The 23,891-nt window shown below is 35.5% G+C and overlaps 1 protein-coding gene across 2 annotated transcripts in view; it reads left to right on the top strand.

Moving 5' to 3' along the window:
• GRIA4 (glutamate ionotropic receptor AMPA type subunit 4) overlaps positions 1-9,390 on the top strand; it is a 515,737-nt gene extending 506,347 nt beyond the window's left edge. The window contains exons 14-16 of one of the 2 annotated variants that reach the window (XM_060018030.1): positions 73-187; positions 2,383-2,517; positions 6,897-9,390. In XM_060018030.1, the coding sequence (XP_059874013.1) occupies positions 73-187; positions 2,383-2,517; positions 6,897-7,061 (415 nt within the window). In that variant the 3' untranslated portion in view covers positions 7,062-9,390. The remainder of the gene's footprint in view (positions 1-72; positions 188-2,382; positions 2,518-6,896) is intronic. The other variant, XM_060018031.1, reaches the window with a different exon arrangement.
• Positions 9,391-23,891: the final 14,501 nt, after the last annotated feature.

The following is a 23,891-nucleotide window of genomic DNA, read 5'->3' as shown; positions in this document are numbered from 1 at the left end:
TTCTAATGTAGTTTTACTTGAATAACATAAAATAACATATATAATGTTATTTATGTTATTTTCCACGTGAAGAACTCCTGTAAACCTTGCCGTTTTGAAACTCAGTGAGGCAGGCGTCTTAGACAAGCTGAAAAACAAATGGTGGTACGATAAAGGTGAATGTGGACCCAAGGACTCTGGAAGCAAGGTCAGTCGCTGCAGTTCGGGGCCTCCTCTTGTGCTCACAAAGCAGTAAATGGGAGCAATTGTCAAGAGTATATGGAAACAGTAAAAACTAAATGTTTCTCTATACACTGCCTAAACTAGAAGCTAATGTCATAGATTTAAGCCAAAGGGAGTAGCTTCTCAGAAAATTGCAAACTGCTCCTCAATATTAAGGCTTTTAAATAAACAAATTAACTGTAAAAATATATAAAATAATAAAATTCCTATATTATTCTCAAATATACGTACCACTAATAAAAATAGTGCTTTTGGATTTGGTTTTTGTTTGTTTTGGAGGCAAAGACCATGAAATGTATTATTTCAAGAACTGATGTATTCTCAGAACAGGAAATGGGGAATTGATCAGCAGTCATCTACAGAAAGAATATTTTAAATATTAAATATATTTTATTCAGGAGTTCAGTCTTTTGTCACCATTTTGCCAAGCATTCCACTTTAGTTTGAAGATGACCTATTATATTTTTGTTCTGATAAACAGAGTAAACCTTCCAATTCTGTTCTAGCAAAATTATTTTAATAAATCAATGTTTACAAATAATATCTTCAGCTTCTAAGATCTCATTCATGAATTTTTTTTTAGAACAATGCAGAAACCTATAGGCCTGATCATGTTGAGTACAAATGAAAATAGTGTTACAAACAGTTATATTTTCATTTAAAGAAAAAAATGTAACAATTTATCAGTGAATCTAAACACCTGCACAAATTAATAGGACATAATGCCTGAAAGGCATTGTTGAGGATTCTTGAAATCTTCATTTATTTTTTCCTGTATCTTCTTTTAGAAAGAAAAAAATTATTGGTTATTCTACGACATTAAATAAGTGACTTACATATATAAGAGAACCTCAGTTAATTTAAGAAAGAGACAAAGTAATGTTAACTGATCTCTATTCAGGCTTCTCCCCGTGTTTTAATCACTTTTGTCTGCCTTTGAACCAGAGTGGAATGAGAAAAGCTTGGCCAAATAATGAAATAGCTATTTCAAGCCCTTATGTAAAGTTAGAGAAGCAAAAGTACTTAATGAGTGATTATTTTTAAAATGAAGTTACCCTAAATTTTTGGTCCAATCAGTTGATGTTATGGCTAAGAGAACAGTGTACATAGTAATTTTTAAAATTAAACCTTCTCCTAATAAAACTATTTAAGCTTGCACAAAACACACTGCTGACCACGGGGCATCCTTCAGGTAGTCTACCCAAAATACTTATTCAAATAATGTTATATAACATATATTTACAATTTATGAAAAATTATGAATTCTTGTTACAATTTTAATTGCAATTATATGCTTCCATATTTCAGACTATTTCTGAATTTATTATGAAATAATATGTATTCTAAATCTCTGGAGAATAATATGTCTAAAATATTAACTGATCAAGCATTTTTAAGTGAAATGGAATCATATTTTAAAGTCAATAAAAATAGTTATAAATCTGTCCATAAATAATTTAGTTCTCAACTGACCGTGGAAACATTTGTATATTTTTAAAGTACCTTTTTAAAAAGTTTCCAATGTGTTGCATATATAGTTATTCCTAAATAGTATATAATATGTTAAAGTTGACACTTTCCAGGAGATTTCTTAAACAGATGTGACTAAAAGAACAAATAACATATACCCTAGCACATTATTTGCATGTATTTGGTAAAGTCATGATGAACAAAATGTGAAACTGCTAGCTTAAAGTCCCTTAGTTCTTTAAGTAGGAAGCATGCAGTTAAATTTATTCAAAAGAAATATCAAACATTAAAAATGTTTTAATGGAGGGAAAGCCAAAAGAGGTTTCCTTCACATGTAATTGGGTTTTTAAAATGTCATTTTCAAACTTAACAATAATAAGCCCACTTCTGCCTATGCTTATATATGGCTAAGTATAGTGGTTTTCATTGTATATTTAGCAATGATAAATGTTATAGATTTTATTGAATGTAATTACACACAATTTATTGGTACTCATCATAACTTCACTTCTGCCAAGACCTATAAGCTTTATGTTTAAATCCATAAAGCTACACCAGTGACTTATACATGTTAAATAATTTCAGGTTAAATTAAGCATTTACTTTAATTAGCTGTTTGGATTTCATGTGTTCTTTCATCTTCTGGATGTGACTTTGCACAGTTAACTCAAGTGTCTTTATCCCCCCCAGGACAAGACGAGTGCCTTGAGCCTGAGCAACGTAGCAGGCGTCTTCTACATTCTGGTTGGCGGCTTGGGCTTGGCAATGCTGGTGGCTTTGATAGAGTTCTGTTACAAGTCCAGGGCAGAAGCGAAGAGAATGAAGGTGGCAAAGAGTGCACAGACTTTTAACCCAACTTCCTCGCAGAATACCCAGAATTTAGCAACCTATAGAGAAGGTTACAACGTATATGGAACCGAAAGTATTAAAATTTAGGGGTAGGACTTAGGGCCTACTACAGTGAGTGGGTGATGCATTCTGTAAATGCAGTGTTGTGACCTGTCTGTGGTGGTATTGCTTGCTTCTAATTTACAGCTTTACATTTTTGAAAACTTCAGTGCACTGTTCAGTTTTCTCTGGCTGCAGATGTACTGTTCGAAACTTTATGTTGCCAATAGATATCTGCATTGAAAGTGTTCAAAAGACTAAAACAAACTTCCAGAATTGCTCTGTAAAATGTTTTAAACAGTATATTCTACCTGAAAATTGGGAGAAATTTGAAATTAGATCTGGGTTTCCTTGTACACAGAACAGGCTAATCTTCTCTGGAACAAACTAGTTTTAAGGTAAATGCTAACAAAGTAAGCATAAAACCTGTTTCAAATGATCAAAGCCTAGACAGTTGCCTATTTTTAATAAGGTTGTGTTGTTTTCTGAGAAAATATATGTAAAATCTCCAAGGCACATAGTAAGCACTCAATGAATTTTAGCTCCTATTCTAATTTGTTTTATATATATTAGCCATCTTTCTATATTTTTAAAGAGTGAAACCCTGCTATTTGTTCATCTGGCAGTAGTCCTTGAGTCAGACCTTTAGGCAGGAGTGATCATCAGAATATTGACTACAATCCACATTTATTAGATGAAATTCAACTTTTATTTTCACAGCATCACTAAGGTGAACAGGCATTTTAGGCAATTTCTCCATCAAAGATGTCAGCAATATATGTTCATTAGGAGAGACACAGTAAAAATAAAAATTGCAGTGAGTATTTATTGACTTTTGTTTTCATTTCAATTGCTTTTAAGTAAGCCAGATCAGTCCCACTTACACCCTTTCATCATGTGACAATAAAAAATTATAAGCATTCAATAAAATATAGGATGGAGGTCATTTTTTTTAAGACTAAATGTCTAGTACTTTTTCCCTCTGATAATAGAAAATCGTTTTAAAATAAGATCTGGAAGCATTTGTTGTTGCTTTTCTTAAAGTCAGGTATCTAAATTCCATTTTCTGAAATTATATATAATGGCCATTCTATTAACAATGATAAATGAAACTTTGAACTCCCAAGAGACACTTAGTGCTTGAGGCACCCTAGAGTCAAACCCAATATAATTTTTATAAGAATAAGATGTATACCTGAGGTTATGCCAGGTAAACATGCTTGATTTTGATATTTATTTGTAAAAAAAACTATTGAGGGAGTTCCCTGGTGGCCTAGTGGTTAGGATTACGGGCTTTCACAGCTGTGGCCCAGGTTCAGTCCCTGGTCAGGGAACTGAGATCTCACAAGCCTGGTGGCATGGCCAAAAAAAAAAAGCTATTGAAATACTTGTTAGTCTCTTAAAGCAAAGAGCAAAAGCCATCCCTCTTTAACCAAGATCTAATTGCTTTTATCCATAATCTAGAAATCAGTGACTGAGTACAACTGTACATAGATAAGCCCAAAGTGGTTCTTTCCAAATTTTGTGAAAAAGAATTGAGAACAAAATCCTCAATTCACTCAGATCAGAATGTTTAGAGTATGTCTTCTAATAGCAGAACAACAAATTATGATGATGTCAAGCTTTCTTAGCCATTATAATAATGCTTTCAACTTAATATTTATAGAATTGTGGAGAGATTTTTCCCGAACTGCAAAAAACAATATCTGAGAAGTTTTCAGAGACAATTATTTGGACTTCATTCTGTGATGAATTTCATAAGATATCGTTTAAAAGTTTTCTTTAGCATAGCAAATGCATTCTAGAAAAATTCTAGAAATACTCATGGATGCTAGTTCAATACAAAGTTCTGGGAAATTGCTAGAAAGAGATATGAATTCCCAGGTTATGTACATAAAATTCACATGTAATAAATGTTTTTGGAGTCAGAACCTAGTACTGCAGTTCATCACATGAATTGCCTTTAGAGCTGAACTTTTAAGACAATAAATTTCAAATAAAAATAAAGCATTCAGGCTCCCCTGGTGGTGCAGTGGTTGAGAGTCTGCCTGCCGATGCAGAGGACACGGGTTCGTGCCCCAGTCCGGGAAGATCCCACATGCGGCGGAGCGGCTGGACCCGTGAGCCATGGCCGCTGAGCCTGCGTGTCCGGAGCCTGTGCTCCACAGCCGGAGAGGCCACAACAGTGAGAAGCCCGCGTACCGCATAAATAAATAAATAAATAAATAAATAAATAAAGCATTCATATCCATATGACTTTTTAAAAGACTTAATGGCATTCAGAGCAAATGAAATGATCTGATTCTGTAGAGAAGACTTGAGAGCAAGCATTTTCCACTGTACTCCCATATTAAATGGATTTTTCCTTTCAAAAATTCTATTGACCATAATTATGAAAATGACTGATAATTTAGATAATATTGTATCAGAATTTCAAAAACAAAACCTGAATGTCTACTTTAAAAGTGATCATCCCTCAAGGGAACACCTAATTAAGGTCACAGCCATTGGCCATAACATCCAACCAGAACCAGAACCAGACTATATGGTAAATTTATAAGAAAGTTTTCCAGTTTGAGTAGTCTCAGCAGGGTCACACAAAGATTAATAGAAACGACATTTTATGTAAGAAGCAGAAGATATAAGTATAGGAAATAAGAATGCAGAGAACTAAGAATACTAAGATTTAAAGAGAGAATAAGAAGTTGTCAAAGACTTATTAACACTCAGTTGCATTAATCCATAGAGAAGGAGAGATTACTTGAGAGTACATGGAATACTTCCTGTTTTGATATTTTCTTTTCCTCATAAAGGCAATCAAGAAAATAAAGGGAAAAAAACAGATTTTATGGCAAAAGCTTTCTGAAAAAATCACAATGCTCTTATTAATTATATTTTAATATTTCCTCTTCAAAAAACTTTAATAGATTTTTTAAAATAATTATTTTACTTAATATTAAATGTTGAAAGGGAATCTGAAGAAACAAAGTCAGACTGTCATCTTGGTTTGTTTTAATTTAGGGATGAGTAATTTCTATAGAGATTGTCTCCTGACTCCTGATTATAAAGATAAGTAAAATTTAATTTTTGAGACTGTTTACTAAAGGTGAACTATAATAATGACCTCAGTGTTTATCATACATACATCAGTAGCAATTTGACTTCAACTTTCTGAAGTTATCAGGGTAACTGATCTCAAAACCTTCTCATTATAACAGTTTCTAATCCAATTTTTATTTCATATTTAATACATCATTATTCTAATATTTAAGTTACAAGGCAGAATAAATACAGGGATGGAATTTCCTAAAGAATTAGGTAAACTTAAATTCACAACAGGGAATTAAGACACAATATGAGTTATGAGAAAGTTATAATAAGCCACAACAAACTTAGGGAATATCTCCTTTACCTTATTTCTTCTTGAGTTAACATTAAATTTCAGCTACTAGAAAGATTTTAACATTAAATTTCAGCTACTAGAAAGAATTTAAAGGCAATGAATGAACAGCAAGTAGATTTTCATAATAACACTGCCTGTTTCTCCTCAGTGTAGTATTGTTACCTTCTACCTAATATGACAGAACAAGAATATAATGAGACCTGACCCCATAACATCAATCCGGGAACTTCCCCAGTGATGACCGTTCAGTGAGGCATTGAAACATGCCCCCTTTCAGTGCACTTCCCTTTAACCACTTAAAGCTTCTTAAAATATGAACTTTAACTTCCATAGTAGGCATAGAATGAACTTTATGTCACTAATTGTCCTATTCTGGGTCATATCTATAGCTGCTGTGAATGAATGAAAGTATCTGTGGATAGATCTGTGTTCTGAAGACAAGAATATCTGTCATAAATAGTCTATATATATATAGTTTGGTTAGACAATTCATCACAATTTTAAAAGTACAATCATTTAACTGTTAAGACATTTTATAACAAGAAAAAAAGATCCAAACAAAGAATGTTGTCAAACCTAAAGAAGCTTTTAAGTTGGACTAGAAATACCAGGGTGTAGAGTGCAGCAAGTTGAAAGATGTGTCCTGCCCAGATTTGCCAAACAAAATCTTGTTTTATGATTTCAGAATTAGTTCTTAAACAGATAGGACCACAAACTCTAGAGTGATTTATTCTTCCAGGTAGTTGAGCTTTTCTTTCCTGTGATAAGCAGTTTTCATATGACCAGAAGAATATGGAAAAAATGCAGATGTCTAATTATTGATATTTTGGTGTTTGTTGTGTCATATTTTGTTGAAAAGACAGAAATATTGTAACACTCCACATTCTTTCTGTTTCCTTTCCATGCAACCCAGCTGACCTTTTCTGAAGCCATAAGAAACAAAGCCAGATTATCCATCACTGGGAGTGTAGGTGAAAATGGCCGCGTCTTGACACCCGACTGCCCAAAGGCTGTACACACTGGAACTGCAATTAGACAAAGTTCAGGATTGGCTGTCATTGCATCAGACCTACCATAAAAACCAAAAAAATAATTGAGTGCCTTAATTAAACTGTGTTGGTGACTGATGGAAACGCAGCCCTGAGGGACATGCTAAGTGCAGGTCTTCGCAAACCAATCCTTTGGCTGACAGCGGGAAGTACATCCTAAGGCGCTGAACATCAGCAGCAGCAACATGTGCATGAGCTCAGCTCGGAAACCCAAACTCAGATTTTATATCAGGAAAACTCAAAATTTAGAATTTTTTGGGGGGAGTGGGTGGGGGGAGCTGGGATGGGTGTATCAACAGCAACAGATTTCACTTGAGTGAACTTAAAAACTAATCAGACATGCGAGTTAGCACATTAAACTGTGAAGTTCTTGCTCAGAAAGGCCTCAGTCTTCACTCCAAGGGATAAAATAGTTACAGAAGTCAATGAATATGCTAACCTGTGTCTCCAGAACACCCATATATTCAATGGAAGACTATCCAGCCAAGAAAACAAAATCACTAAACTCTGATAAGAAAATAATAAACAAACATGTAAATCCTGTGAAAAAATTTAAAGGAAGTATTTACACTTACTTTGGAGAAAACAAATACTGAAACATGCTTGCTTTTTAACTGACGTAAATTCGGTAGAGGACAACACAATTCTTTTTTCTAACCATCTTAGGGAACAATACATTGCAATAATTGAAATAAATGCCACCACTGTAAGAAACTTTAGAGACTTTTTTAAAATAAAAGTTGTTGGTCATCTTCTTGTTTGCTGTAACCTTCACTCTGTCACATGAATCAGTGTCCACAGATTACATTTGTCTCACTACCAGGAACAAAAACAAAATGAAGACAACTTTAAAGTAAAATCATCAGTCCACAATGTAGACTCAGAAGAGACTACGGGTCACTCATATTATCTATATTATTTATAATCTTGTTCTGTGTACAAAATTGTGGTTTTTGTACCCACCAAAAAGAATAAACAACAGACATTCTTAAAATATTTACAGAGCTTAAAGTTTTTTCTTATCATTATAAAAGTTATTTGAGAAATTGTAAGACTATAGGTGGGATTGTAGAAGTAAATTGTGGGCCATATTTAAAAATGTAGCAAGCCCTTATTATTTTTGCATAGTAAGCTACTCTTTTTAACGGATCTTTGCTTCATTAGCAGTTAAATTGTCAAAGATGGAGTATTTAAATTGGGGAATGAATCATTGTCATAACAGCAACATACCTGGTAATTATGTACTGAAATTTTACTTGGCTGTATTTTGCTGCATAAAATAATGTGTCTCTTGGGCTTCTCTCCCCATTCCCATTGTTCCATTTAAATAATTTGAAGGCACTAATAATATTTTGTGGTAGACAACGTATGAAGAATTAGTCTTTGTTGAAAATTATACATGTTTATTTACAAAAATCACCTTAGTTATGTAGGGATTAAATTAACTTGGTTCAAAAGGAGGTTTAGATCATTTGAAATAATAAGTACCATAACACAGATAAACATCACAATACTTAGAGATCTTGGCAGAAAGCACAAGATAGGATGATTTTGCAAGTCTGGCCTTGAAGGATGAGTTGAGTTTTCATAGGTGGAGTTTTTACAGGTGTTAAAAACCTTATAGGTGAGCAGTGACCCAAAGTTTGGCTTGTCAATGGATTGTTTAAGGAGTATATGAGCTGAAGAGAAATGGGTGTGATATCATGGAAGGTAAAATTGGAAAAGTTGAAAGACTGATCACCTTGCTTCAACTCTCAAGATTCTCGTCCCCCATTCAATTTCTGTGCTGCAGTAAGAGCAATCTTAAAAAGTGCAAATCTGATAGCTTACACACACACACACACACACACACACACACACACACACACACACACATAGAGTTCCCTCAGGAAAAATTGCAAGCTCTTGAGCAAAGCAAATGAATTGCTTTATAATCTGGCCCTTACTTATTTCTTCCATGAATTCTCTCCCCTCTACCCAACTTCTGCTGCCCATAAATGAACCTCAAAAGCAGGGACACTGCATTTTCTATTTCCTCAAACTATAACACTTCCCTATTTCCTCTTTACCTGATTCACTGGTACACATTCTTCAGTACTCAAATCATATTTTACCTGCCCCAGGAAGATTTCCATGACTATCTACCAGCCCCTGCCCATGAGACTGAAGGTGTCCTTTTGATGTTTTGTCCCCATCACAGCACTTACCATACTGCATTGTAATTGCCTGTGTACTTGTCTGTTTAACTACTAGACTGTAAGCTCTTTGAGGGCAGGGACTGTCTATCTTGTTCACAGTTGTATCCCCAGCACCCAGCACAGTGCCTGGCATATTGTAGGTGCTTAATAAACATTTGTTGAATGAATGAATGAATTGAATTGAATTAATTTAATAGAAGCAAAAAAAGACAACATCTTTCATCATTAACAGTCTTTTCCTCATTAACAGTGTGTGTTAAGTATATAGTGAGTCAAAGTGAAGAGTGAAGGTTGGCTGATTTCATGGCATTGTCTACCTCATTGTCTACAGCACTAAAAAAATATATATGATCTGATTAATTTTCTGATCAGATAAGAAGGTATTCCATGTAATTGTATCTAGCTATGAAGTAATTTGTTTAGCTAGAGAAACTATCATAAGGTGATTAAGGTTTTAGCCATGCTTCTAAAAATAGCTTTCATTTAAGTCACAGAGTGGATTAGTGATATAAATTTAAGAAGTTATATTTCTTATAGTTTTATTTCTATATTAGTAATACTATTATATGTTTAAATTTCTGTGTTCCTTATAGAATAATTTTGCCAAAAACAAAATTTTAAATTTGACTTTAGTAAAAAGTGATATCTATCTAATCTGAGGAAATGCTATAAAGCTAGGAAATGTGATTTTAAAACATGTATGTCTAAGTTAAAAACATTTAAGCTAAAAACCTTAGTTCCATAAAGTAAAGAACTTAATTATCAAGCAAGCATGATCACCATCTAGGGCAGAATTTCCTGAACATTTTAGGAAAAGCCAATTTTGAAACTATATCAGCTAGTACATGATGACCACATATGAAAGATATAAAGAGCCCTCAGGAGAACCACTTTGCTACACTCAATTCAATAGCTACTAATTGAAAATGCCACACTGTTACTACACTTGTTTCAGGCTTGCTTCAGGTTGCTCCCTGGTCTCCCACTTATCAACTGTCAACTCATTCCATTTCCCTAAGGCATAGCACATAGTGGGTGTTCAATATATTTGTCAGTGCATAAACACAACTTTATATAGTCAGTATCAGTGAAAAAAATGGTCTAATAGCTTTCCCAGAAAATAGACTATCCCAATTTTCAAAATCAATAAAGTGTTAATAAGAACTAAATGAAAAGTAACATCTAGGAGAGTTTCTGAAAAGACAAATTGAAATTGCACAGATTCATTTGCCTTATATTTATCAATATGATGCTGCATGAAAAGTGTGCTTTTTCATGCACATTCATAAACAGTTTTTAATTTCACATAGTCCAGCAGGCTAGAGTACTTAGCATTTGTAAAACCAAATGCAAATGTAATCAGTAGTATGTTTATATATTTTCTAAACAGCTAGTACCAGTAATATTTTCAAAAGAGAGCTGCTCTTTAAGAAAAGATTTTGATAAATTATGAAGAGCAAGAGATGAGATTTGGAAATTGTATCTCAAAAAACAAGAGAGAGATAAATTATTTTCCATGAAATAAGAATAACCCATTTATTTATCTTGCTTTAATTTCATTTTCTTTGGGTGAAAAAGTGGACTGAAGAATGAGGAAAAATAAAAGATTAGGGAAAAAAGAGACATTAAGGGAGCAGAAATTGGGTAAAAGGCCAATAGGATTGGGTGGCCAAAAGAGCTTACAGGAACAGGAATGTTTGGCATATGATTTTTCCATTGTAGGTATGCAATGTTTGATGTATTCCTTTTCCCATGACCTGCAGATTAAAATTTCCTACATGCCACAGACTGGTATTTGTGGTTGGATTAAAGGAGGGAGTCAAGGAGAAAATTCTAAATCCCATGTTTGGGTTGATGCCAGAAGTAGCCCTAATAATATGTCTGCTTCCCACAAAAATGTGCAGAAATCTAGATTGAAACTTGTCCTTCCACATGGCAAAGAATGAAGGTTCATTTTACTTTTTTCTGGATTTGAAGAAGATGGCAGGTTAGGAAGACCTCCAGAATACATAAACTGTTTTTTAGCCACTTGTGCTGACTGCAAAGTGTCATGAACAACAAAATAAATCATAAAACATAGATCATTATTTAATTATATAATAAGATCATTAAGTAAATAATCTGTTAAATTATAATGTCTAATTCATGGCTTGAATGAAGTTATTTACGAGATTTGTAATCCTGTAATCCCGAACACAACGAGAATCTGCTTAAGTAGAAGATTATTATAACTTCCCCCTCAGAGTTCATACACTTGGCCAACACTTCTAAAGTTCCTAAACATTTAGTAATGGCTGAAAACTGTGTCATTGGCAATCAGTATTTCAATATATGATTGAATGAGCTGATTGACTAAATGAATAAAGGAACTAATGAGTGAAAACCAACTAAAGACGTTCGTGATCATTGCCTGTATAGAAATTTCTGTCAGCTCCCTGAGCTAATTTTCTGCATAAATGTGAATGCTTTTAACATTTTCTAACAAAGAAGGTATCTGAAACAATTTAGGCCATATCTGTATACATCTAGAGAATGACCTTAGTCACTGAAAACTGGTGCAATTCCAAACTTCTAAAATGTGGGGGTTGATTAATTCTACCTGCCTGAGACTTTCTCAGAGCCATACTTTACAACAATATTTTGTTTATAACTCTAAACACAATCAAAGTCTATTAGCATCATGAATCTTCTAAGACCACCATCAGAGCAGGTCAGAGCTTCCAGATCTTTGGGCCTCAGACCTGTACAGGAAATTCTGATACTTTGACTTGAGTTTCACTTGAAACTTTCAACCCATTAGGCCTACCTCCATGTCATCTTTGGTCACAGCCACACTTCGAAATTATCCCAATAATCTCTCTCTCTCATCCCACATTCTCCTCCCAACATTCTTCTGCACTTCTCATCTTTCTCCCCATTCATCTTCTCACTGCTTCCCTCTCTCCCTGACTTTGCCACCATTCTTCCTAGTGTCTTCATTATAAAGTTAGGAAACTCCTGATAGCCTCAGTCTCTCCCCAGAGCACGGTCCAATCTCCTAAAATATCACTCCACATACAGTAGTGGAATTTAGAAGGAAAAGGAATGGCAATCCTTACAATTATACATCTTCTTCCATGCATTAAAAAACCTCTCCTCTTTGAAGTGTATGTCATGTAAGCACACTGTCAAAATGGACTGCCTACTTGTCCATTTTGTCTGCTGACTTCTCTGTCATTGCCTCACATTCATCAAGGACTATGGCATTTGGCTTATTCATTCTTTCCAAGTTCTCTTATCGTATTGAACAACTTCAAGGTCAATGTAGGTGCTTCATGTAAGCCCTAGCCCTGCAGTTCTTTTACCCTATGTTATTTAAGTCACCCATACCAATAGACATGTAGCAGACCTTATGATTATTTACCTTCTTATCTTTCTCCAGATGATAACTCAATTCTCACCTTCCTTTCATACCCTAGTCACTAAAAAGAGTGGCCTTTTATCCCTTGTTTAACCCCTCTATTTGGCTCCATCACTTTACCAAAATGTCCATCCCAAGGTCACAAGTAAACATCCTATAGCTGTATTAACTAAAAATTTTTAATGTGGATCTAAACCAATTAATCTCTTTACTTTTCAGTTTTCCCCCTAATCTCCTGTTTATTCCTTCTCAGTCTATTTTATGTTCATTATTTCCTCCAACCAAACCTTACATGTTGATATACCCAGGGTTGTATCCTCTTCCTCTTTCTCTTCTCAGGACATAAACCACCTGGTTGATCTCACCATCATTAAGATGTCTACAATCATCTATACATTATTAGCTCAGAAATCTTTATCTTCCATTCTAGTCTCACATATCCAGTTTTCTAGTGGTTATCTCTTTTTGACTTAATTGCAACTTGTCAAACTTTCACTATACATTCCTACCTCCTTTTATATTCCCTCAGTGAGTGGCACTAACATTTACCTAATCTCCCAAATTAGAAACATGAGAATCATTCCAGAACCACTTTTCTTCATCATTCTCACATATAATTAATCAACATCTTAAATTTCTTTTTTTTTTTTTTTTTTTTGCGGTACGCAGGCCTCTCACTGTTGTGGCATTTCCCGTTGCGGAGCACAGGCTCCATACGCGCAGGCTAAGCAGCCATGGCTCACGTGCCCAGCCACTCCGCAGCATGTGGGATCTTCCCGGACCGGGGCACGAACCCATGTCCCCTGCATCGGCAGGCGGACTCTCAACCACTGCGCCACCAGCGAAGCCCCTTAAATTTCTTGTATGTCCTGAATATCTCCTTATTCTGTCCCATGCTCTTCATCCATACAATGACTGACTTAATCAAGGACTCAATCTCTCACTGTAAGTACTACAGTTGTATCCTAATAGGTTTCCTTGCTTCTTTTCTCACTTATATCCCCCTCTAGTCCATTTCTACATGGCTGCCAGAGAGATTTTTCTAAAACACAAATATGATCCTGTCACCTTCCTGATTAAAATAATTCAACATCCATTATATGAGGCCTATCAACATCTCTAGTATGTTCCCTCAGCCACTTTTCATTCCATTAATGCCAAATTACTATCACAGCTCTAGTTTTCAGAATGCTTCATGTTCTTTCCCTTCTAAGTCTTGCCAAATATTACCTCTACCTGAAATGTGTCTGTTTCAAAAATTATTCCTAACTATAACCAACAGAACTACTTTAGTCCAGTTAAGCAAAAAGTGAATTTATTAATGAATACTAGAGAATTCACAGAATCTCTGGAAAACACAGAGAGTCAGACATGAAGCCAAAGCAGCCAAGAACAATGCCTAAGTTATATCACTGATCTGCCCCTAACTATCAGTGGACACATATATCAGAGCAAGGACACTGAACAAGGGACACTGCTGTTAGGACTTCTGTTTCTACTGCCTCTGAAGGTGGGGTGCCTCCCAGCATACTCTGTCACCTTCTCAGGAAATGGGCTCCATGCATGGCCTCTTTCCAATCAAAACTGCAGGCATGAATTCTAACTGGTGGTTTTAGATGATAACTCAGTTCTCTCCTTCCTTTTGCACAAGGGAGACAGGGAAACCAAATACTGGCTTCCACTTTAGGGAAGCATACTGTGGAAAATATATGTAAGAAGATATTCAAAAGAAGCTGAGTGGGCACAAAGTGTGGCATATATCATCTGTCCCTTTGTGCCTAATTCCTACTCATCCAACAAGAAGCATTCTGGAAATCATATCTTTGGGTAGACATTCCTGATTCTCTCAGTTTGGAGATCCCTCTTTTTTGTTTCCCTAAGTACTGTGTGTGCCTCTATAACAGCATTTATACCACTGTTACATGGTTAGTTTTATAAACTTCTTCAGTTTATCTTTCTAGACTCTTTGGTTCCAGAGGCAACAATGAGTACCAGAATTAGCTTTAGAGTCAGACAGAACTAAGTATAAATCCTTTTTGGGGGCATTTACCCTCTAACCTCTGGAAAAAAGCCGGTTGTTTCATCTGTAAGATAGAAACAAGAATACCTAGCATTTGATGTTGCTGTGGAGAATGAATGTTCATAAATTGCTTATCACAGCATCTGGTAACAGGAGCTCAATAAAAAAAACTATATTTATTTTATCTCTATATCCTTCGACTTCTGCTTCTACCTAGGATAGAAAGCTGCAAAAATGTCACTTTCACCCTAACAAGAAAAAGCCAAATAATCAAAAAAATAAAATCATAACTTTTTTTGTGCAAGTCAGGGAACTTCTCATGGCATCCAAGTAAACTGAATTTGGAAAAAGGACAAATCCCTTCAGGGAGTGATGGGATACAGAAACAGTTTCACACACTTAGTACAGCAGAGAGGAGGTGACACTGTTCTTACCAACACAAGTGGGTAAGAAGAATTCAGCTTAAATGTCAAGACATTCTTAAAGGCCAAGTATTGGCTAGTAGGTCAGTTTGAAATAGCTGAGGACCCTGAACCACGAGAATTCAAACTTACTTGCAATCTCTTTCTCATGACCCTTCACTGAGTGCTCAGAAGAAAGATTGAGGCCAGGGTGGAAGACTCCTTTGGTGAAGCAGGTATGCATGAGGTGAATAGCACCTACTGCGGGACACTTAACATGTCCCGCATGACTTCCCAGACCCTTTTGTTCTACAAATCAAAAGTCTCAAGCTACTGGAGGAGGATTAGCAAATCCTTTTCTCTCCATCAAACAAAGAATTATTGCTTTTGGAGAAATAATTGAATAACTGAACTAACTGAAGCCCCCCTGAGGAGGCATAGGAAACTGTCATGGGCCCAAGATTCTACACCAACACTCTGCAGACATCTACTGCTACTGGCAAGAGGCAGGAATTTCTCACCCAAAATAGACTACAGCTTTGATTCTAAGAGATGGAAGGATAGGAATACTGAGAAAGTCTCACTCTCAATGCCAAAGTAATGCCTGCCTATGACTGATGCTAGACAAGCATAACAGAAAATCCTAGTTTGCTCCCATGACAAGCCTAGTACTGATTAACAAGCAACAGCTGTCTGCTACTGAGCAGAGGGATAAGAGTGTGGAGAGAGGTCTCTACAGTGGTAAAAGTGTGAAGGAATGGCTGAAAGCTTATGGGAGGAACAGGAACACTGAGAAAAACTCTCTTGCACCTCAGTCTCCACATTAAGCACAGGGTAACAGCAGCCCATAACTAGACGACTTCGAAACCTATGGTATACTAAAGGTAATGCTAACGACAACAAAATCCAGCACAACTCCTAATTAGATTTACTCAACACCCCCAAAACAAAGTCCTGAGCAAAAAAAAAGAAGTGCCATTTACACATGTAAATATTACTTACTTCAGTCTCTCCTGTTCTTCTGCCTACAACTTCCAGTATTTAATCAAAAATTACAAGGCACACACACAAATAAAGCCCATCATCAAGAAATAAACTAATAAACAGAACATACCCAGCTGCTGGAACTATAACACAGGGTCTTTAAATAAATGCATTAGGCAAAATTCTAAGATGGCCCCTAATGAGGCAAGCTCTTGTATAATCACAAGTGCAGGTCTTTGAATATGATACATTATATGGGAAAATGGATTTTTTTCAGATGTCATTAAGGTCCCTAACCAGTTGATTTCATCAAAAGGGAGTTTATTATGGGTGGGCCTGACCTAATAAAGTGAGTTCTTAAAAGGAGGCCTAGAGGTAAAAAAAGAAGAGAGATGCACTGCTGCTGGCCTGAAAGAATGCCATTTGTGAATAGCCATGTGGCAAGGAAATGAAGGGGCTTAAAATACATGAAAATGTAAAATTAATAACAATAATGACAAAGGAAGGGAGGGCAAAATTGAAAGTACACTATGTGAAGTTTCTTACACTGCACATGAAATACTATAATAGTATTTGAATGTAGATTTGATAAATTGAAGGCATATATTGTAAATCCTAGGTGAAACACTATGAAAAAAATTTACTTTTTAAAAAAATGTATAACTAATAAGCCATTACTGGAGCTGAAATTGAATTATAAAATATAATACAACAGAAGGCAGGAAAGGAAAATAAAAAGGAACAAAGAACCAATCAACAAATAGAAAACAGCTAGCAAGATGATAAATTTAAATATGACCATGCTAATATTTATAGCCAATGTGAATGGTCTAAATATATCCATTAAAGATAGAGAGAGATTGAGGATCAGAGGAAAAAGCAATACTCAGCATTATACTATCTATACACAGCTATATACAAGAAAACCACTTAAAATATAACCATAACCACAAATATAATAATTGACACATTAAAAATGCTGATTCGAATTACTGAGTGAATGAATGGAATTTATAATTGCCAGAAAAATATAGCATATGAAAAATAAAATGGTGACTGAGTACAGAATCAGATCAACATCATGGACATGTACATATCTAAAAAAAGTTTGCCTAAAATTTAAGGTGGTTCACAAACACCCCTTGAAATCTATCTACGTAAGCCCCTAGCTCTCCATGGATTTACAAGCTCAACAGTAATTTCAAAGTCTACTTCTTAGTTACAATAAATGAGATAAAGAACAAAGGCTCTCAATTCATTCATATAGTTTATTCTCTGTACTTGTGCTATGGATCAAAAATTCTAAAATTCTGTTATACAATAAATAGTAGAAAAATTATTTAAGCCTAATCTTTTATTTTTTAACTTTTTTTAAAAATTGAGGTATAGTTAATGCACAATATTGCATAAGTTTCAAATGTACAACAAAGTGATTCACAATTTTTAAAAATTGTATTCCATAGTTCATATAAACTGTTGGCTATATTCCTGTGATATACAATATATCCTTCTGTTCTTTTTGATTACAGCCATTCTAACAGATATGAGGTGATATCTTATCATGGTTTTTATTTGCATTTCTCTGATGATTGATGATGTTGAGGATCTTTTCATGTGTCTTTTGGCCATCTGTGTGTCTTCTTTGGAAAAATGTCTACTCAGGTCTTCTACCCATCCTGTAATCAGGTTGTTTGGGTTTTTTTTGATGTGGAGTTTAAAGCCTTTTATATATTTTGGATATTAACCTCTTATTGGTCATTTCATTTGCAAATATTTTCTCCCATTCAGTATGTCTTTTTGTTTTCTCAATGGTTTCCTTTGCTGTGCAACAGCTTTTAAGTTTCATTAGGTCCCATTTGTTTATTTTTGCTTTTATTTCGTTGCTTTAGGGGACAGATCCAAAAATAATATTGCTACAATTTATGTCAAAGACAGTTCTGCCTGTGATTTCTTCTAGGAATTTTATGTTTTCTGATCTTACATTTAGGTCATTAATCCATTTTCAGTTTATTTTTGTGTATGGTGCTAGAGAATGTTCTAATTTCATTATGTTACACGTAGCTGTCCAGTTTTCCCAGCACCACTTATTGAAGAGACTGTCTCTCCATTGTATATTCTTGCCTCCATTGTCATAGATTAATTGACCATAACTGTGTGGGTTTATTTCTGGGCTTTCTATCCTGTTCCATTGATCTTTGTGTCTTTCTTTGTGCCAGTACCATACTATCTTGATTACGGTAGCTTTGTAGTTTAATCTGAAGTTAGGAGCATGATTCCTTCATCTCTGTTGTTCTTTCTCAAGATTGTTTTGGCTATCTGGGGTCTTTTGTGTTTCCACACAAATTTCAAAATTATTTGTTCTAGTTCTGAGAAAAATGCCATTGGTAACTTGATTGGGATTGCATTGAATCTGTAGATTGCGTTGGGTAGTATGGCTATTTTAACAATATTTATTCTTTCAACCCATGAACATATCTCCAATTTCTTCCATCAGTGTCTTATAGTTTTCAGAATACAGGTCTTCTACCTCCTGAGGAAAGTTTATTTCTAGGAATTTTCTTCTGTTTGATGTGATTGTAAATGGGATTGTTTCCTTAATTTCTCTTTCTGAGAGTTTTTTATTAGCATATAGAAATGCAACAGATTTCTGTATATTAATTTTGTGTCCTGCAACTTTACTGAATTCATTGATGAGCTCTAATAGTTTTCTGATGGTGTCTTCAGGATTTTCTATGTATAGAATCATGTCATCTGCAAAGAGTGACAGTTTTACATCTTTCTTTTTAATTTGTATATTTTTATATCTTTTTCTTGTCTGATTGCTATGGCTAAGACTCCCAAATCTATATTCAGTAAAAGTGTCAAGAGTGAGCATCTTTGTCTTGTTCCTGATCTTAGAGGAAATGCTTTCAGATTTTCCCCATTGAGTATGATATTAGTTGTGAGCTTGTCATATATGACCTTTATTATGTTGAGGTATGTTCCCTCTATGCCCACTTTCTGGAGAGTTTTTATAAATGGATGTTGAATTTTGTCAAAAGCTTTTTCTGAATCTCTTGATATGATCATATGGTTTTTATTCTTCAATTTCTTAATGTGGTGTGTCACATTGATTTGCAGATATTAAGTCATTCTTGCATCTCTAGGTTAAATCTCCCTTAAGCATGGTGTATGATCCTTTAAATGTATTGTTGGATTCTGTTTGCTATATTTTGTTGAGGATTTTTGCATCTATGTTCATCAGTAAATTAGTCTGAAATTTTCTTTGTGTGTGTGTGATATCTTTGGTTTTGGTATCAAGGTGATGCTGGCCTCAGAATGAGTTGGGAAGCATTTTGGGGTAACAGTTTGAGAAGAATATGTGTTATCACTTCTCTAAATGTTTGGTAGAATTCACCTCTGAAGTTATCTGGTCCTGGACTTTTGTTCGTTAGGAGTTTGTGTTTTTTTTTTTTTTTTTTTTTTTTTATTGCTGACTGAATTTCATTACTAGTAATTGGTCTTTGGAGTTTGTACATTTCTAGGAATTTTTCCATTTCTTCTAGCATTATTCATCTTATTGATATATAGTTGTTCATTGTAATCTCTTATGATCTGTTGTATTTCTTTGGTATCTGCTGTAACTACACCTTTCTCATTTCTAATTTTATTGATTTGGGCCCTCTCTCTTTTTTCTTGATGAGTCTGGCTTAAGGTTTATCAATTTTGTTTATCTTTTCAAAGAACCAATTCTTAGTTTCATTGATCTTTTCTTTTTTTTTTAGTCTCTATTTCATTTACTATTGCTCTGATCTTTTTTTTTTTTTTTTTGTGGTACGCAGGCCTCTCACTGTTGTGGCCTCTCCCGTTGCAGAGCACAGGCTCCAGATGCACAGGCTCAGCGGCCATGACTCACGGGTCTGGCATGTGGGATCCTCCCGAACCGGGGCACGAACCCATGTCCCCTGAATCGGCAGGCAGACTCTCAACCACTGCGCCACCAGGGAAGCCCTCTGATCTTTATGATTCCTTTCCTTTTACCAACTTTGGGCCTTATTTTTTTCTAGTTCCTTTAGGTGTAAGGTTAAGTTGTTTATTTGAGTTTTTCTTGTTTCCTGGGGTAAGCTTGTATCTCTATAAACTTCCCTCTTAGAAATGCTTTTGCTGCATCCCATGGATTTTGGATCATGTTTTTGTTTTCATTTATATCTAGTTTTTTAAAATTTCCTCTTTGATGTCTTCAGTGATCTGTTGTTTGTTTTGTAGAATATTATTTAGCTTCCAAGAGTTTTGTGGGGTTTTTTTGCAGTTTTTTTCTTGTAGTTGATTTCTAGTTTGATGTGATTTCAATTTTCTTAAATTTACCAAGGCTTGTTTTGTGATCTAGCATGTGATCTATACTGGAGAATGTTCCATATGCACTTGAGAAGAACATGTATTCTGCTCCTTTTGGATGGAATGTTCTATATGTATCTACTAAGTCCATTTGTCTAATGTGTCATTTAAAGCCAGTGTTTCCTTATTGATTTTCTCTCTGAATGATTCGTCCATTAATGTAAGTGGGGTGTTAAAGTCCCCTATAATTATTGTGTTACTGTCAATTTCTCGCTTTATGTCCATTAATATTTGCTTTATGTATTGAAGTGCTCATATGTTCGGTCCATATATATTTACAATTGTTATATCTTCTTCTTGTATCGATCCCATGATCATTATGTAATGTTCTTCTTTGTCTCTTATAACAGTCTTATTTTAACATCTATTTTGTCTGAGACAAGTATTGCTACTCCAGCATCCTTTTGATTTCCATTTGCATGGAATATCTTTTTCCACTTCCTTACTTTCAGTCTGTGTGTGTCTTTAGATCTGAAGTGAGTCTCTTGTAGGCAACACAGATATGAGTCTTGTTTTTATATCCATTCAATCACTCTGTCTTTTGATTGTAGCATTAAGTCCATTTACATTTAAAGTAATTATTGATATGTATGTTCTTATTGCCATTTTTTTAATTGTTTTGGGGGTTTTATAGGTCCTTTTTGTTTCTTCTTCTTGTATTCTCTTGTGATTTCATGACTATCTTTAGTGTTATGTCTGGATTCCTTTTTCTTTTCTGTGTAGTATCTATTATAGATTTTTGGTTTGTGGTTACCATGAGGTTATATATAACTATATATATAACTATATAACTATATAACTATATATATATATATGATTGTTTTAAGTTGCTTATCTCTTAATTTCAAAAGCATTTTTAACAACCCTGTCTTTGTACTCTTCTCCCCTAACATTTACTGTTTTTGATAGTGTGATTTACATCTAATTGTTTTGTATATCACTTAACTGCTTATTGTGAATACAGATGATTTTACTACTTTTAACCTTCCCACTAGATTTGTGCATGGATGTTTTCTTACCTTTACTGTATATTTGCTTTTACTGATGTGATTTTTCCTTTCATAATTTTCACGTTTCTAGTTGTGGTCTTTTCTTTTTCACTTAGACAAGTTCCTTTAACTTTTCTTGTAAAGTGGTTGTAGTGCTGAACTCTTTTAGCTTTTGCTTGTCTATAAAGCTTTTGATTTCTCCATGAAATCTGAAGGAGAGCCTTGCTGGGTAGAGTATTCTTGATTATACGTTTTTCCCTTTCATCACTTTAAATATTTCATGCCATTCTCTTCAGGCCTGCAGTTTCTGCTGAAAAATCAGCTGATAGCCTTATGGGAGTTCCCTTGTATGCTATTTGTTTCTTTTCCCTTGCTGCTTTTAATATTCTGTTTATCTTTAATTTTTGTCATTTTGATTACAATGTGTCTTGGTGTAGTTCTCTTTTGGTTAATCCTATATGGAACTCTCTGTGCTTCCTGGACTTGTATGACTGTTTCCTTTCCCAGTTTAGGGAAGTTTTCAGCTATTAAATATGTTCTCAGCCACTTTTTCTTTCTCTTCTCCTACTGGGACCCCTATAATTCAAATATTAGTGTGTTTGATGTTGTCCTAGAGGTGTCTTAAACTGTCCTCATTTCTTTTCATTCTTTTTTATTGTTTCTGTCTAGCATCAGTGGTTTCCACTACTCTGTCTTCTGTCTTGCTGATCTGCTCCTCTGTACCATTTAGTCTACTGTCCTTTTAGTGTATTTTAGTGTATTTTTCATTTCAGTTATTGTATTCTTCATCTCTGTTTTATTGTTATTTATATTTTCTCTTTGTTAAAAACTTCCAAATTCTCACTCTGTGCATCCATTCTCCTCCCAAGTTATCTGATCATCTTTTATAATCACTACTCTGAACTCTTTCTTTGGTAGATTGCTTATCTCCATTTCACTTAGTTCTTCTGGGGTTTTATCTTTTTCCTTTATTTGGAACATGTTCCTCTGTCACCTCATTTTGCCTAAGTTGCTGTTTTTCTTTTTATGTATCTGGTAGGTTGTTTACATTTCCCAACCTTGGAAAAGTGACTTTTTGTAGGAGACGTCCTATGCATCCTTATGCATCCATCCACTCTCATCACTTGAGCTATATGCTCTAGGGATTCCTCCTATGAGAGCTGCATGTATCCTTCTGCTGGTTGTGGTGGGGAGCAGGTCCACAGACTGTGCAGCTGTTGTTTTCTTATGACTGGTATCTTCCCCCTGGTAGTTGAGGCTTGTCTAGAACCTAGAGACTCTAGGGCTGTTGCTCACCCACTAATGGGAAAGCCATTTCCTGGGGCTAGTGCTGGACTAGTGGCAGGCAGAGCTGGGTCCTGGAGTCTGATTGCAGCACCCAGGGATCCCTGAGTTGATGTTAGATCACTGGTGAGTAGGGCATGTTTCTGACACAGTTGGGTGTGGGTTCTGGTGTGTCCTGAAGCTTGTGGTGGCCTGCTAGTGTGTAGGGCCAGGGCCCAACCCATCTCAGTACAGGATCTGGCCTGCTGGTTGAAGGGAGGACAGGTCCAGAGACTGTGGAGCTGTTGTTTTCTCACAACTGGTGTCTGCCCCCTGGTAGGTGAGGCTTGTCTAGAAGCTAGTGCAGGCTCTCTGGAGGGCAGGGCTATGTATATAAGCCTGATTTTTACATAATGGTATGATATTATGGTTTATAATAAATATATATTTTGTCATCATCTCCATTTCTAGCATGGGGCTCCTGAAACCCTTGTAATTTGCTGAGTGATAGGGGTGGCTTTTATTTTAATGAGGAGACTCTGTGTGGGCTCCTGGATGGCCATTCACCAGAAAGACCAAACCATTATTTGAAGCTTAGAATTTTCAGCCCCACCCCTTATTCTCTTGAGAAGGGAGAAGAGCTGAAAATGGAGTTAATAGTCCATCGTGTCTGTGTGATAACTCCTCCATAAAAATCCCAAAAGTATGGTGTTTGGAAAGCTTCCAGTTCTGTGAACATCCATTTACTGAGAGGGTGATGCACCTTCCACAAGGGCAGAAGCTTTTGTACTCAGGACCCTCCCAGACCTTGTCCTTTGTATCTCTTTATCTGGTTGTTCATCTGTATTCTTTATCATATCCTTTAATAAGCTGGTTAAGTGTTTCCCTGAGGTCTGTGAGCTGCTCAGCAAATTATTAAATCCAATGAGGAGCAGGTAATGGGAAGCTCTCATTTGTAGCCAAGTCTGACAGAAGTTGTGGGTAACTTGGGACTTCCCTGGTGACACAGTAGTTAAGAATCCACCTGCCAATGCAGGGGACATGGGTTCGAGCCCTGGTCTGGGAAGATCTCACATGCCACAGAGTAACTAAGCCCATGCACCACAACTACTGAGCTTACGCTCTAGAGCCTGTGAGCCACAACTACTGAGCCCATGTGGCACAACTACTGAAGCCTGCATACCTAGAGCCCATGCTCTGCAACAAGAGAAGCCACCCCAATGAGAAGCC

This window comes from Delphinus delphis, chromosome 8, assembly GCF_949987515.2.
Source record: "Delphinus delphis chromosome 8, mDelDel1.2, whole genome shotgun sequence".
Taxonomy (NCBI): domain Eukaryota; kingdom Metazoa; phylum Chordata; class Mammalia; order Artiodactyla; family Delphinidae; genus Delphinus; species Delphinus delphis.
Note: the sequence above shows the minus strand (reverse complement) of the source record. Positions and strands in the feature narration are given on the sequence as shown.